The sequence below is a fragment of the Chiloscyllium plagiosum genome, chromosome 39 (assembly GCF_004010195.1).
Source record: "Chiloscyllium plagiosum isolate BGI_BamShark_2017 chromosome 39, ASM401019v2, whole genome shotgun sequence".
Lineage (NCBI taxonomy): Eukaryota > Metazoa > Chordata > Chondrichthyes > Orectolobiformes > Hemiscylliidae > Chiloscyllium > Chiloscyllium plagiosum.
In genome coordinates this window covers 3,878,463-3,895,913 of record NC_057748.1, presented here as the reverse complement: position 1 = coordinate 3,895,913, position 17,451 = coordinate 3,878,463, and the positions used below count along the sequence as shown (strand labels likewise).

General features: G+C 44.1%; 1 protein-coding gene across 1 annotated transcript in view; it reads right to left on the bottom strand.

Annotated features, from left to right (window-relative positions):
• The window catches only part of LOC122542124 (insulin-like growth factor II), a 26,689-nt gene extending 12,145 nt beyond the window's left edge, over positions 1–14,544 (bottom strand). Inside the window, exons 1-2 of the mRNA XM_043679520.1 lie at positions 14,392–14,544; positions 2,922–3,078 (exon numbers count right to left, since the gene is read on the bottom strand). Of these exons, the coding sequence (XP_043535455.1) occupies positions 2,922–3,078; positions 14,392–14,466 (232 nt within the window). The 5' untranslated portion in view covers positions 14,467–14,544. The remainder of the gene's footprint in view (positions 1–2,921; positions 3,079–14,391) is intronic.
• Positions 14,545–17,451: the final 2,907 nt, after the last annotated feature.

Sequence of the window (17,451 nt, the reverse complement as noted above, 5' to 3'; positions counted from 1 at the left end):
GTCATCAGCAAATTTGCTAATATTACTTTTAATACCATCTATATCATTAATGTATGTTGTAAAAAGCAGCGGTCCCAGTACTGATCCCTGCGGTACCCCACTGGTCACTGCCTGCCGTTCCGAAATGGAGCCGTTTATCACTGCTCTTTGTTTCCTGTCAGCCAACCAATATTCAATCCATGTCAGTATTTTGCCCCTAATACCATGTGCCCTAATTTTGCTAACTAACGCCCTATGTGGGATTTTATCAAAGGCTTTCTGAAAGTCCAGGTACACTACATCTACTGGATCTCCCTTGTCCATCTTCAGAGTTACATCCTCAAAAAATTCCAGAAGATTAGTCAAGCATGATTTCCCCTTCATAAATCCATGCTGACTCTGACCTATCCTGTTACTGCTATCCAGATGTGTCGTAATTTTATCCTTTATAATTGACTCCAGCATCTTTCCCACCACTGAGGTCAGACTAACTGATCTATAATTTCCTGCTTTCTCTCTCGCTCCTTTCGGAGGGATATGTGCCTGGAGCAGGCAGGTGGGGCTAGTTTAGTTTGGGATTATGGTCGGCATGGACTGGTTGGGCCGAAGGGTCAGTTTCTGTGCTGTCTGACTATTTGAAGCCACATCTTTCATGAAGCAATCAGTTGGCTTTTGAGATTACTAACTCACCATCTTCTTTAGCTATCCCTAAGCACTGCTGTGCAAAGTGTCAGTTTCATATTTTAGCTTCCTTACAGTGTGGAAACAGGCCCTTCGGCCCAACAAGTCCACACCAACCCGCCGAAGCACAACCCACCCAGACCCAATGTGCAAACTCCACACAGTCAGTTGCCTGAGGCGGGAATTGAACCCAGGTCTCTGGCGTTGTGAGGCAGCAGTGCTAACCACTGTGCCACCATGCCGCCCATGCCTTGTATTGATTTTAAATCCTGAGAGGGTGATAAGGTAGATTGATGCAGATAACCATGATCCAATTGAATGGTGGAGCAGGCTTGAGGAACCAAATGAATCAGAGAAACCCTACAGTGCAGATGCAGGCCATTTGGCCCATCAAGTCCATACTGCCCCTCCAAAGAGCATCCCAGCCAGACCCATCTCTCATCCCCCAACCCTGAATATCTCATAGATAATTCGCCTAGCCTGTACATCCCTGGGCAACGTAGCCAGGCCAATCCACCCTAACCTGCACAGCTTTGGACTGTGGGAGGAAACTGGAGCACCCAGAGGAAACCCACACAGACACGGAGAGAATGCGCAACCTCCAAACAAACAGCCACCTGAGGGTAGAATCAAGCCCAGGTCCCAGGCACTGTGAGGCTGCAGTGCGAAGCACCCTATATGGTCTAAGCTATTCCAATTTCTTATAAATCTTTATCTAAAACAATAGATTTTTCAATTTTCTTCAAGTAAAAGCAAAAACCTGGAGAACGTAGGTGAGATCCTGCATCGTGCAAAGCCTTGTGAACTGATAGTGCTTTGATTAAACTGTTAGCTCATTTTCCAAAAAGTTCATTAATCTTCTGAGGTATTGATGCAGCCAACTAAACATGCCCCATCGATCACTCTGCAGACTAAAAACATCTAGTCAGCACTTCCAGTCCCCACACTGGTGACATGTCATGGACAGTAAATATAACTGAACCGAAGTGCAAATATACCTTAACTTACATGTAAATATACCAACTTAATGCAGAGTTCTGCCAAGTAGCCTGGCCAATATTTATCCTTCACACAGCATCAATGGAGAGGGTGGCGTGGCCATTATTGCATTGCTGTTTGTGGAATTGGGCTGTTCATTATTTGCCTGTGTTGCAGCCCTGACTGACATGCACTGGCTGCAAAATACTTTGGGGCCTCTCAAGGAATTGCTGAGATGCTATACAAAGGAAACCCATCTGTTCTCCAGGAACAGTGGTCAGTCACCAGGAGAATGAATGGGAGCTGTACAACAATGTACCCCAACCCTGAAACATCTCAACCCCGAAATACCCCAATACTGAAACATCCCCAGCCGAGAACACTTCAACCCTGAAACACCCCAAATCTGAAACCCGCACAACCCTGTTATACCCAACCCTGAAGCATCTCAACCCTGAAACACCTCAACCCTGAAACACCCCAATACTGAAGTACCCCAACTGTGCCCCAATCCTGAAATGCCCCCACCCTGAAACAGCCCCAGCCCCAAAACACTCAACCCCGAAGCACCCAAATCCTAAAATACCAAAACCCAAAAAAACCCCAGCACTGAAATATCCCAACCCCGAAATACCCCAACCCTGAAACACCCCAACCCCAAAACATCCTAGCTCCAAAATATTCCAACTTTGAAATATCCCAATTCTGAAATACTCCAACCCTGAATTGGTACTCAATCACTCCCAGAATTGAAACCCTGTCGCGAAAGGGACACCAAGAAGTGTTTACAATAGTCTCCCAGGAAACACGGGGTGAGGAAAGGGTCAAGCTTCTGTTGTTCCTGGCACCTCATAGTGGGTGAGTTTCAAGAAATATTGATCCCATCCATGGCTCAGTTATAAATATTGATCCCATCCATGACTGAATTATAAATTGATTGACTTGATTGTAAGCCAACTGGACAAGGGATTCAAACAACATTGGAAAAGATTGGGAAATGTGCATGGGCACACAGCAACAGGAGAAGATAATCCAGCTCCTTGAGTGTATCATTTTCCATCTCCCTCAACTCCATGCTTCCACACTATTCCCATTTCCTTTGATGTAATTCATAGCTGGACATCCATCAATATTCGCCTCAAGCTTACACCTCCTCCCTGTGCAGGGGATTTCAGTGATTCATCACTCTCTGTCTATCTGTGTTGTATTGGTGCTTTGAGACCGTCATGTATGGTGTGTCCACAGGTTGTGGTGTTTAAAGACACACAAATGGCTGTTCTCACCGAAATAGAAGCCCCTCTCTGCACAGATGAACTGCAGTGCGTCCACGAGTTCAGCTCCACATAAAGTCTCCTCGATTCGTGCCTCTGATGTTCCCATGCAAACAGTGAGAGCAAGCAAGAGACACAGTGGTTGCACCGGGCTCCTCGAACCAATTACCTGCGTTGGAGAAAGAGAACTTGCCTCAGTTTGCTTCTGTTTTCTTGCAAAACTCTCAGGACGAGGCAACCTCACTCACCCCAAACTTAAGGCACGGCACAGTGGCTCAGTGGTTTGCTCTGCTACCTCACAGCGCCAGGGACCCGAGTTTGATTCCTGCCTCGGGGCGACTGTCTGTGTAGAGTTTGCCTATTCTGCCTGTGTCTGCGTGGGTTTCCTCCGGGTGCTCCAGTTTATTCCCACAGTCCAAAGACGTGCACGTCAGGGTGGATTGGCTGTGCCAAATTGCCCAGGGATGTGCAGGCTAGGTAGGTTAGCCATGGGAAACACAGGGATAGAGGAGGGTTTGGTTGGGATGCGCTTCAGAGTGTCGGTGTGGGCTTGATGGGCCAAATAGCCTCCATCCACACTGGAGGGATTTTATGATTCCCTTTTGTGACCAAACTGAGATAAGGAGAAATTTCTTCAGCCGTAGGACGGTGAAGCTGTGGAACTGTTTGCCACAGAGGGCTGTGGAGGCCAAGCTATTGAGTGTATTTAAGCCAGAGATAGTTTGAGTTCTTGATTAGTAAGGGAGTCAAGGATTGAAGACAGGAGAATGGGGTTAAGAAACATTTGTCCATGATCAAATGGTGGAGTAGACTCAATGGGCAGAAAGAAGGGCTGAATGGCCTGAATGGCCTGAAGAAGGGCTCATGCCCGAAATGTCGATTCTCCTGTTCCTTGAATGCTGCCTGACCGGCTGCGCTTTTCCAGCAACACATTTTCAGCTCTGATCTCCAGCATCTGCAGTCCTCACTTTCTCCTCAATGTGCAGAAAGGCCTAATTCTGCTCCTATGTCTTATGGGCAGTTCTCGTCTTTTTTAAAAAATTGATCTTGGGTCCACCCAGCTACTTGACTTTCTTGCAAGGAATGAAGGGATACGGGGAGAGTGCGGGTAAGTGGCGTTGAAATGCCCATCAGCCATGATTAAATGGCAGAGTGTACTCGATGGGCCGAATGGCCTTGATGGCCGAATGGCCTTACTTCCACTCCTATGTCTTATGGTCTTGTGGACTTCCTGATCTTTCAACCTTTGAAGGTGGGTGGTAATGGAAATGGAGTGGTTATCCCGCTGGATTATTAATTCAGAACCTCAGGCTGATGCTCTGGGGATGTGGGTTCGAATCCCACAATGGCAACTGTTTAAAATGTGGATTCATTAACAAATTGGAATGCAAAACCAGCCAAGTGGAAACCAGGTAAGCACAGTCAATTGTTGTAGAAGCCCTAGCAAAAAGAGAAATTGCTGCAAAAGCTCAGTAGGTCTGGTGGCATCTGTGGAGAGAAAGCAGAGTTGATGTTTCGGGTTGAGTGACCCTTCCTCAGAGCAAATTACCCTTGTGGGAAAATTCTGTGGAACGTTGACCGGACCCGAAAAGTTAACTCTGATTTCTGTCCACAGATGCTGCCAGACTTGCTGAGCTTTTCCAGCAATTTCTGTTTTTGTTTCTGATTTACAGCATCTGTAAGTTCTTTCAATTCTTGTGTAATAGAAACTCATTTAGTTCACCAGTGCCCTTTAGGGAACGAAATCTGCCATCCTTACCTCGTCTGGGCCTACACGAGACTCCAGGTGTGGTCGACTCTGAACTGTCCTCAGGGCAATTAGGGACGGGCAATAAATATTGGCCCAACTGGTTCTCCCATAAGATGTAGCAGCAAATGTAGGCCATTCGGTCCATCATGTCTGCTCTACCATTTAATGAGATCATGGTTGATGCTCAACACCACTTTCCTGCCTTTTCCCCAAAAATCTTGATTCTCTTCCTGATTAAAAATTGTCTGTCTCAGTCTTGAATATACAACAACTCAGGTTCCATTGTCCTCTGTGGCAAAGCATTCCACAGATTTGCTAGACTCTGAGAGAAAACATTCCTCCTCATCTCTGTCTTAACCTCTTACTCTGAGATGATACCTCAACCACTGTTGGAATATTGTGTGCAATTCTGGTCTCCTTCCTATCAGAAGGATGTTGTGAAACTTGAAAGGGTTCAGAAAAGATTTACAAGGTTGGAGTGTTTGAGCTATAGGGAGAGGCTGAGTAGGCTGGGACTGTTTTCCCCGGAGTGTCGGAGGCTGAGGGGTGACCTTATATTGGTTTATAAAATCATGAGGGGCATGGATAGGGTAAATAGACAAAGCCTTTTCCCCGGGGATGGGAGAGTCCAAAATTAGAGGGCATAGGTTTAGGATGAGAGGGAAAAGATATAAAAGGGACCTAAGGGACAACTTTTTCAAACTGAGAGTGCTACATGTAAGGAATGAGCTGCCAGAGGAAGTGGTGGAGGCTGATACAATAACAACATTTAAAAGGCATCTGGATGGGTCTGTGAATAGGAAGGGTTTAGAAGGATATGGGTCAAGTGCTAGCAAAAGGTTAGGATATCAGGTCGGCATGGATTGAAGGATCTGGTTCTGTGATGTACATCTCTATGACTCTATGGCTCTGTGGCTCAATGGCCCTATGCCTCTATGACTCTATGATTCTGTGACTCTATGATTCTATGACTTTATGTCTCTGTTACTCTATGACCCTATGACTCTATGATTCTACGGCCCTATGACTCTATGTCTCTGTTGCTCTATGACACTAAAGTTCTATGACTCTATGACTCTATGACTCTATGAATCTATGATTATACGACTCTACGATTCTATGACTCTATGACTCTATGGCTCTATGATTCTATGACTCTATGACTCTATGACTCTATGACTCTATGATTATACGACTCTACGATTCTATGACTCTATGACTCTATGACTCTATGATTCTATGACTCTATGACTCTGTGACTCTGTGACTTTACGACTCTATGATTCTATGACTATAACTCTATGATACTATGATTCTATAGCTCTGTGGCTCTATGCTCTATGACTCTATGACTCTATGATTCTATAGCTCTATGGCTCTATAGCTCTATGGCTCTATTGCTCTATGACTCTATGACTCTATGACTCTATGGCTCTGTGATTCTATGACTCTACAACTCTATGACTCTACGACTCTATGGCTCTATGATTCTATGACTCTATGACTCTGTGACTCTGTGACTCTACGACTCTATGACTCTATGACTCTATGATTCTATGATTCTACGACTCTATGACTCTGTGACTCTGTGACTCTATGATTCTATGACTCTATGACTCTATGACTCTATGACTCTATGATTCTACGACTCTATGACTCTGTGACTCTGTGACTCTGTGACTTTACGACTCTATGATTCTATGACTATAACTCTGATACTATGATTCTATGGCTCTGTGGCTCTATGCTCTATGACTCTATGACTCTATGATTTTATAGCTCTATGGCTCAATAGCTCTATGGCTCTATTGCTCTATGACTCTATGACTCTATGACTCTATGGCTCTATGGTTCAATGGCTATATAGCTCTACGGCTCTATGGATCTATGGCTATATAGCTCTATGGCTCTATGGGTGTATGACTTTATGACTCTATGACTCTATGATTCTATGGCTCTGTGGCGCTATGACTCTATGACTCTATGTCTCTGTGATTCTATGACTCTATGTCTCTGTGATTCTATGACTCTATGTCTCTATGACTATATGGTTCTATGACTCTATGACTCTACGACTCTATGATTCTATGAGTATATGGCTCTGTGACTCTATGACTCTATGATTCTACGACTCTATGGCTCTGTGATTCTATGACTCTATGACTCTGTGACTCTGTAACTCTTTGACTCTATGAATCTATGATTCTATGACTCTATGTCTCTGTTGCTCTATGACTCTATGGTTCTATGACTCTTTGACTCTGTGACTCTGTGACTCTACGACTCTATGATTCTATGAGTCTATGGCTCTGTGACTCTACGACTCTATGACTCTATGATTCTATGACTCTATGGCTCTACGACTCTATGGCTCTGTGATTCTATGACTCTATGACTCTGTGACTCTGTAACGCTTTGACTCTATGATTCTATGATTCTATGACTCTATGTCTCTGTTGTTCTATGACTCTATGGTTCTATGACTCTATGACTCTGTGACTCTGTGACTCTGTAACTCTGTGACTCTACGACTCTATGATTCTATGACTCTATGACTCTACGACTCTATGGCTCTATGATTCTATGACTCTATGTCTCTGTTGCTCTATGACTCTATGACTCTGTGACTCTGTAACTCTATGACTCTATGACTCTATGATTCTATGACTCTGTCTCTGTTGGTCTATGACTCTATGGTTCTATGACTCTATGACTCTGTGACTCTGTGACTCTACGACTCTATGAGTCTATGGCTCTGTGACTCTATGACTCTATGAGTCTATGACTCTATGACTCTGTGACTCTATGACTCTACGACTCTATGAGTCTATGGCTCTGTGACTCTATGACTCTATGAGTCTATGACTTTATGACTCTTTGACTCTATGCTCTATGACTCTATGACTTGATGGTTCTGTGTCTCTATGGCTATATGACTCTATGACTCTCTGGCTTTATGGCTCTATGACTCTATGACTCCATGTCTCTATGACTTTACGACTCTATGATTCTATGACTATAACACTATGATACTATGATTCTATGGCTCTGTGGCTCTATGCTCTATGACTCTATGACTCTATGTTTCTATAGCTCTATGGCTCTATAGCTCTATGGCTCTATTGCTCTCTGACTCTATGACTCTATGACTCTATGCCTCTATGGTTCAATGGCTATATAGCTCTATGGCTCTATGGCTCTATGGCTATATAGCTCTATGGCTCTATGGCTATATAGCTCTATGGCTCTATGGGTCTATGACTTTATGACTCTATGATTCTATGGCTCTGTGGCTCTATGACTCTATGACTCTATGTCTCTGTGATTCTATGACTCTATGTCTCTATGACTCTATGGTTCTATGACTCTATGACTCTATGAATCTATGAGTCTATGAGTCTATGACTTTATGACTCTTTGACTCTATGACTCTATGACTCTACGACTCTATGATTCTATGATTCTATGAGTCTATGGCTCTGTGACTCTATGACTCTATGATTCTATGACTCTATAACTCTACGACTCTATGGCTCTGTGATTCTATGACTCTATAACTCTGTGACTCTGTGACTCTTTGACTCTATGAATCTATGATTCTATGACTCTATGTCTCTGTTGCTCTATGACTCTATGGCTCTATGACTCTATGACTCTGTGACTCTGTGACTCTGTGACTCTGTGAATCTTTGACTCTGTGACTCTACGACTCTATGATTCTATGAGTCTATGGCTCTGTGACTCTCTGACTCTATGATTCTATGACTCTGTGACTCTGTGACTGTGACTCTACAACTCTATGACTCTACGACTCTATGGCTCTATGATTCTATGACTCTATGACTCTGTGACTCTGTGACTCTACGACTCTATGACTCTATGACTCTATGATTCTATGACTCTGTCTCTTTTGGTCTATGACTCTATGGTTCTATGACTCTATGACTCTATGACTCTATGATTCTATGACTCTATGATTCTCTGACTCTATGACTCTACGACTCTATGGCTCTATGATTCTATGACTCTATGACTCTGTGACTCTACGACTCTATGACTCTATGACTCTATGACTCTATGTCTCTGTTGGTCTATGACTCTATGGTTCTATGACTCTATGACTCTGTGACTCTATGACTGTATTACTCTACGACTCTATGACTCTATGACACTATGACTCTGTGAATCTATGACTCTACGACTCTATGACTCCATGACTCTATGACTCTACGACTCTATGAGTCAATGGCTCTGTGACTCTATGACTCTATGACTTTATGACTCTATGACTCTATGACTCTATGACTCTATGATTCTATGAGTCTATGAGTCTATGACTTTATGACTCTTTGACTCTATGCTCTATGACTCTATGACTTGATGGTTCTATGGCTCTATGGCTATGTGACTCTATGACTCTCTGGCTTTATGGCTCTATGACTCTATGACTCCATGTCTCTATGACTTTACGACTCTATGATTCTATGACTATAACTCTATGATACTATGATTCTATGGCTCTGTGGCTCTATGCTCTATGACTCTATGACTCTATGATTCTATAGCTCTATGACTTTATAGCTCTATGGCTCTATTGCTCTATGACTCTATGACTCTTTGACTCTATGACTCTATGGCTCTATGGTTCAGTGGCTATATAGTTCTATGGCTCTATGGCTCTATGGCTCTATGGCTATATAGCTCTATGGCTCTATGGGTCTATGACTTTATGACTCTATGACTCTATGATTCTATGGCTCTGTGGCTCTATGACTCCATGACTCTATGTCTCTGTGATTCTATGACTCTATGTCTCTGTGATTCTATGACTCTATGCCTCTGTGACTCTATGACTCTTTGGCTCAATGGATCTATGACTCTATGACTCTATGCTCTAAGACTCTGTGGTTCTTTGGCTCTATGACTCTATGGATCTATGACTCTATGACTCTATGACTCTAAGACTCTAAGACTCTATCACTCTATGACTCTATGGTTGTATGACTCTATGACTCGATGATGCCTCTGGTCCTAGTCTCTCCCACACAAAGGGAAACAACCTCTCCGCATCTACCCTGTTGAAACGCTTAAGAATCTCAGATGTTTCAATAAATCCACCTTGTTTTTTTTAACCACTCCAATTAATACTGGACTAACCTAGTCAGCTTCTCCGTATACAATAATCCCTTTTGACCCAGGATTGAAGAGAGAGTGAAAAGTTTAGGCCGACACTCTCTGGAATTTAGAAGAATGAGGGGAGATGAAATTGAGGCGTCCATAATGATAAAAGGTGTGGATAAACTGAGCAGCTGCTTCCCCTTGTGGGGCATTCTGGGACGAGGGGTCATCGTCTTAGGATAAGGGGGAGCAAATTTAAAACAGAGGTGATGAGAAACGACTTCTCCCAAAGGGTTGTTAATCTGTGGAATTCACTACCCCATAGTGCTGTTGATGCTGAGACAGTGAAGAAGTTTGAGGAGGAGCTGGACAGATTTTTAATTGGTAATGTGTTGAAGAGTTATGGAGAGAGGGCATGAAAATGGGGGTAAGGAGCATATCAGCCATGATTGAATGTCGGAGCAAAATTGATGGGTTGAATGGCCTAATTCTGCTGCTAGATCTTATGAACTTATGAGGGTCAGCCTGGTGAACTTTCTCTGGTCTGCTTCCAAAGCGAGTATACCTTTCTTCAGTGAAAGGGAACAGAACTGTCCATAGTGAACCCACAAATGAAAAAAAAATCCTTAACCCTTAACCCTAGGATTGCCAAGAATTAATTCACCTGTGGGATGCGTGGGTCAGCATTTATTGCCTGTCCCTAGTTGCCCTTTGAAGAGGTGGAGGTGAGCGGCTGATTACTTCCTAGATCCCGCTGTGAGAAAAGCCAAGAGAAAAATCATAGCCGTGTAGTTTTTGAACAATCGTCTTTGATTTCTTTTGCTTCTTGGTTAGTAGAAGAATTGGAGATGTGAAAGAGAAAGAGACTTTGGCTGGTAGAGCCAATTGGATGGGATCTTCAGGAATGCTTCCTTCCAGAATTGATCACCTGATGTCTAACTTGTGCTAATGTCTCAGAGGAACTGAGACACAGATGGCACAACCTCTCACATTCTGTCACTTACATAGGCATCAGATTGAAAGGAGCAAGCTCAGCCAAGCTAGAACATCAGAACTAGGAGCAGGAGTAGGCCATTCAGCCCCACGAGCCTGCTACCCCATTTAAGACAATCATGGCTGATCTCATCTCGGCCTCAAAACCGCTTTCCTGCATCGCTCTCCATAACCCTTTAACCTTCACTAATTTAAAATCTGTTTGTCTCCATCCTTAAATTTACTCAATGTCCCAACATCAACCTCACTCTGGGGGAGTGAATTCCACAGATTCATGACCCTTTGAGAGAAGTAATTTCTCCTCATCTCTGTTTAAAATCTGCCGCCCCTTATCCTAATACTGTGACCTCTCGTCCTGGACTAGCCCACGTGACCTCTCTTAACCTCTATTTTGTCTATGCCCTTTAGCATCTTCAGGACTTCGATTAGCTCTCCATGGGCAGCCTGGTGGCTCCGTGGTTAGCACTGTTGCCTCACAGCGCCAGGGACCCAGGCTTGATTCCAGCCTCGGGTGACTGTCTGTGTGGAGTTTGTACATTCTCCCCGTGTCTGTGTGGGTTTCCTCTGGGTGCTCCAGTTTCCTCTCACAGTCCAAAGATGTACAGGTTAGGTGGATTTGCCATGGGAAGTGCAGAGTTATAGGGTAGGATTGGGTCTGGGTGGGATGCTCTTCGAAGGGTTGGTGTGGACCCGATGAGCCGAATGGCCTCCTTCCCCACTGTAGGGTTTCTATGGGCCTTCTGAACTCTGGAAAACATAGGCCTAAACTTCTGATTAGACATACCCCTCATCTGTGGAATTAATTTAGTGAATCTTCAATGAATCCATCAAACTTAGGGATCATAACTTGAGACAGATGCTAGTAAAATAAAGAAAAAGAAAGACTTGTGTTTTTAGAGCACCTTTTACAATTCCAACTTTTACAATCAATGAAGTACTTTTGCAATTGTAAAAACGATTATAAATGTAGGAATGGAACAAATGTGTGCACACCAAGCTCCAACAAGCATCAATGTGACAATGACCAGTTAATTCGATTAGATTCCCTACAGTATGCAAACAGGCCCTTCGGCCCAACAAGTCCACACTGACCCTCTGAACAGTAACCCACCCAGACCCATTCCCCTACTTTATATTTACCCCTGACTAATGCATCTAACACTATGGGCAATTTAGCATGACCAATTCACCTGACCTGCACATCTTTGGACTGTGGGAGGAAACTGGAGCACTCGGAAGAAACCCACGCAGACACGGGGAGAATGTGCAAACTTCACACAGACAGTTGCCTGAGGGGGGAATTGAACCCGGGTTCCTGGTGCTGTGAGGCAGTAGTGCTAACCACTGTGCCGCCTAATCTAGAACTTTGTGATTTGGTTGAAAGGTAAACATTGCTTATTGAAAAATCTGCTGCAAAGGCTTCTCGTCTTTAATATTTATTTATAAAGATTGGATAATTCATGCAATTACCAATATAACAACAAAGCCATCATTGGAACCCTTTACCTTTAAAAAGTGGAATTCACCATCAGATAAAAGTAGTTAGTGCAAATAGTTTGGAGAGAAAGCGCCGAATGGTCTTGTTCTGTGCTGTCAATGACTAAATGGTCCTTTATTGGTCAGAGCATTGAGTATAGGAGTTAGGAGGTCATGTTGAGCTGTACAGCATTTTGGTTAGGCCACTTTTGGAATATTACGTTCAATTCCATTGTCCCTGTTATAGGAAGGACGTTCTGTAACTTGAAAGGATTCAGAAAAGATTTACAAGGATGTTGCCAGGGTTGGAGGGTTTGAGTTATAGGGAAAGGCTGAATAGGCTAGGGCTGTTTTCCCTGGAGCTTCGAAGGCTGAGGGGTGACCTTATAGAGGTGTATAAAATCATGAGGGGCATGGTTAGGATAAATAGCCAAGGTCCTTTCCCCAGAGTTGGATAGGTTTAGGGTGAAAGGTGAAAGATTTAAAAGGGACCTAAGGGATAACATTTTCTTGTAGAGCATGGTGCGTGTAAGGAATGAGCTGCCAGAGGAAGTGGTGGAGGCTGGTACAATTACAGCATTTAAAAGCACCTGGATGGGTTTATCAATAGGAAGGGTTTAGAGGGATAGGGGCCAAATGTTAATTTAGGATATCTGGTTGGCATGGATGAGTTGGACTGACGGGTCTGTTTCCATGCTCTATGACTCTATGATTCTAAGATTCTCTGGCACTATGACTCTATGACTCTCTGGCTCTATGGCTCTATGACTCTGTGGCTCTATGACTCTATGGCTCTATGGCTCTTTGGCTCTATGACTCTATGACTCTGTGGCTCTATGACTCTATGGCTCTATGATTCTATGCCTCTATAGCTCTGTGACTCTATTGCTCTATGACTCTATGACTCTATGACTCTTTGACTCTTTGACTCCATGGATCTATGACACTAAATAGAATTTAAAGGGAATCTGGTTAAATGCATGCGCAAAATGAGATAGAAGTGTACAGTGATGGAGCACAATGTGCAAAATGAATTAAACTAGTGGGAATCTAACCAGCCTCCCTTGCCTTTCAGTTACATTACCATCACGGAATAGCTGACTACTAACATCCTCTCATTGTTAACCATAACAAAACTGGAGCCTTTGGAAAAATTCCGTGTGCTCCAGAGGTATGGAATTTTGCAGTGTGTGACACACCTCCTGAGTCCATTAACCCTTTCCACTTGGCTGGATGGGTGCAGCTCCAACAACGTTCAAGAAGCTTCTCCAGAACAACGTGGCACACTTGATTGGCACCACATCCACCCCATTGTGTACCATCTGCAAGATGTTTACAGTAACATATCAAGCCTCCTTTGACACCACTTGACATGTCTGTAACCTCTACCATTTAAGGCAGTGGCTGTCCTTGATTTGAAATCTCTTTAGCTAGTTACAGACCACCCTGATCTGGAACTATATCATTGTCCCTTCAATGTCACTGGGTCAAAATTCTGGGGCTTCCTCCATATGAGCATCTTTGCCACGCAGACTGTATTGGTTCAAGACTGTGGCTAGCCACCATCTTTCAAAAAGCAAAAGATGGACCCAATTAATGTTTGGCCTTGCCATTGATGTCCATGAATTAATTTGGAATAAGTAGCAATTAAAAACTGGTGGTTCTGTAGATAGATTAGGGAATTCTCCCCAGTGTTCAGTCTAAAGTACCTCCGTCAATCAATGCCATACTAATTGGTTGCTGCATTTCATTGCTATTAATGGGATCCTGCTGTGCAGAAGGTGCTGCTGCACATGCAATTTTGACAAGAACGAGATGAGGGAAATTTCCGGCTGTCCAGGAATGCACTGCTTGAAAGGACAGGAGAAGAGATTCAATAGCAACTTTCAAAGAGGATTAGGTTTTTAAAATGACCAGTAAAGTTCAGGGCTCCATGCAATGTTCTGGTGGGGAGTTCCTTTGAGAAGTCAGTACCAAGACAATGAATTAAACAGCCTCCATCTGTGCTGGGAGATTCTGGGAATGTATTCTGTATGAAATACTGTGACAACCATGTGATGAAGTTTTCAGTTTGTAAAGACTTGAAAGAGAAATCTCTGCAGTGAAATGCTAAAGTACTAAAATTCTGGAGCGTTTCTAAGTTACCTTAAAGGGGTACGTTCCCGTGGAAGGAGGAACCTGGCAGATCCCAGTGAAACTGAGGACACAAAGTTTTCCCATCGTCGAGCTGCTTGCTTTTCCACACACGAGCCAAGGAAATCCTCACAGTGGGATTGAGAGCCAAAGTGACCCGCAGCTAGGAGCTGCAGCAATCATTATCAAACTCTGTCAGAAGGACTTTGCTCTGGCAAGTTTGCTAGCCAACTCTGTGTTTGTATGTTTAAGTATATGTATGCATGGAGTGTTCGAGTGTGTTTCTCATGTATGTGGATGCATTGTGTGTGTGCGTGTATCTGTTTCTTGTGTGAATATGTGCTGCTGATGGTGTGCATGTATGCATTTCTTGTGTGTGTATGTCTGTGTGTGTGTCTGCACGAGTATGCATGTGTGTGTCTGTATGTGTATGTCTATCTGTGTATGTCTGTGTGTGCATCTGTGTGTCTGTGTTTGCACGTATTTATGTATTTGCATACGCATGTATGCATATCTATGTGTGCATGTCTGTATCTATGTTTGTCTGTGTTGCATATGTGTGTCTGTGTATGCTTGCCTATTTGTGTTTCTGTATCTGTGTGTGTCTATGTTTCTTTGTGTGTGTCTGTGTGTGCGCGTGTGTGTGTGCCTGTTTGTGTGTCTGTGTTTCCATGTGTGTGTTTGTGTGTTTCTGTGTGTGTGTCCATGTGCATGTGTGTGTCAGAGAGTGTGTGTGTGTGTGTGGGAGTGTGTGCGTATGTGTGTTTCCATGTGTGTGTTTCAGTGTGTGCATGTATGTGTGTGAGAGAGTGTGTTTGTGTGTGTGTAGGGGATAGAAGGCACGGTATGTATGAACTAGGAGCAGAATAGGCCTTCAGGCCCTTGAGCCTGCTCATTGCTGACTTGATTTTGCCTCAGCTCCCACTTTTCTGCCTGTCCCCTTGATTCCCTTGTTGGGCACTTGGGCCTTACAAATATTCAATAGCCTAGCTTCTACCCATCACATTAATGGATTATTACACACACAATAACTCGATCCAATGTGACCCCAGTGCAGTTGGTGACAGAAACACTGAGAATGCAGAGAGAAGCTATTTGTCCTGTCTGATCCACACAAGCGCAGTCACCTTCCCTCTACATTTAACCCTTTTGACATTCCAATCCTTTCTCCCTAACGTCTCCCTTTCTCCCCCTATCCTTTTCTAGTTTCCGCTCATATGTGTCTCTCCTCAATTATTCTCTGTGGGAGCAAGGTCTGCATTCTAACCATTCCCTCCTTCTCCCTCAGAAATGAAAACCATGCAGACCCCATCCAAATTCACTCGAGTGTTTCCTCGTGACTCCTTTAATCTTCCAACAATCTGTGCAACCCCCACCCCCACCCTGTGCCAACGCTACGGGAGTCAGGTCTTCAGTCCATGCCCCAAATTATGTTGTACACATTAACTACTTCACCCCTCAGCCCCCAGCTAATCCAACCTTTCCTCATGCCTGCAATTTTCAACCTCTGGCTAACATTCTCGTAAATCTCCTCTGTATTCTCCCTAGAAAATCAATGCCCTTCCCAACTTCATCAGAAGGACCTTCCTCGGGCCCCTCCCGAGCAGTTATTCCATTCCTGAGCCAGATGGTGAAGATCCGTTGTAGACCAGTTCTGAGATGTTCCTCCATGTGTCGGCCTGAGCCATCTTTCACCTGGGTCAATGGAAAGATTCTTGGTAGTGTGGATGTGCAGAGGGATTAGATTAGATTAGATTACTTAAAGTGTGGAAACAGGCCCTTCAGCCCACACCGACCCTCCGAAGCGCAAACCACCCAGACCCATTCCCCTACATTTATCCCTTCACCTAACACTACGGGCAATTTAGCATGGCCAATTCACCCTAACCTGCACATTCTTTTTGGACTGTGGGAGGAAACCAGAGCAACCGGAGGAAACCCACGGAGAGAATGTGTAAACTCCACACAGTCAGTCGCCTGAGGTGGGAATTGAACCCGGGTCTCTGGCACTGTGAGGCAGCAGTGCTAACCATTGTGCCACTGTGCTGACCACTGCCACCGTGCCACCCACTTGGAGTCCATGTACATAAATCCCTGAAAGTTGCCACCCAGGTGGATAGTGCTGTTAAGAAGGCATACGGTGTGTTAGGTTTTATTGGTAGAGGGATTGAGTTGAGGAGCTGTAATGTCATACAAAACGCTAGGACGGCCTCACTTGGAATATTGTGCAACTTCTGGTCACCCCATTACAGGAAGGATGTGGAAGCATTGGAAAAAGTGCAGAGGAGATTTACCGGGATGTTGCCTGGTCTGGAGGGAAATCTTATGAGGAAAGGCTGAGAGACTTGGGTCTGTTCTCATTGGAGAGAAGGGGCTAAGATAGGGACATACAAGATGATCAGAGGATTAGATAGGGTAGACAGTGAAAGTCTTTTTCCTAGGATGATGATGTGTAAGAGGGGACATAACTACAAATTGAGGGGTGATAGATTTAAGACAGATGTCAGAGGCAAGTTCTTTACGCAGAGAGTGGTAAGGGTGTGGAATGCCCTACCTGCTCATGTAGTTAACTCAGCCACAATAGGGGCATTTAAACAATCCTTAGATAAGCACACGGATAATGATGAGACAGTGTAGGGAGATGAGCCTAGATTAGTTCACAGGTCGGCGCAACATTGAGGGCCAAAGGGCCTGTTTTGCGCTGTGTTGTTCTACGTTCTATGTGGCAGTGCAGACAGCAATGAAACAGCATTTCCATAGCACCTCTGGGAAGCTACCAATGTGCATCACAGAATTCGGTTTGATTTATTATTGTCCCATGTACCTAGGAACAGTGAAAAGTTTTGTTTTGCCTGCAGTGCAGACAGATCATACCATACAAAGTGCATCGGGGTAATAGAACAGAGCGAGGAATAGAATGTTACGGCTGCAGAGAAGGTACACAAGAAGTGAGGTCAACATTAGATTGAAAATTAGAGAGATCCATTCAGCACTGAAAAGTGTGGCCCTGGGAAAGCACAGCAGGTCAGGCAGCATCCGAGGAGAAGGAGAGTTGTCCGAGAAGTTGATTCT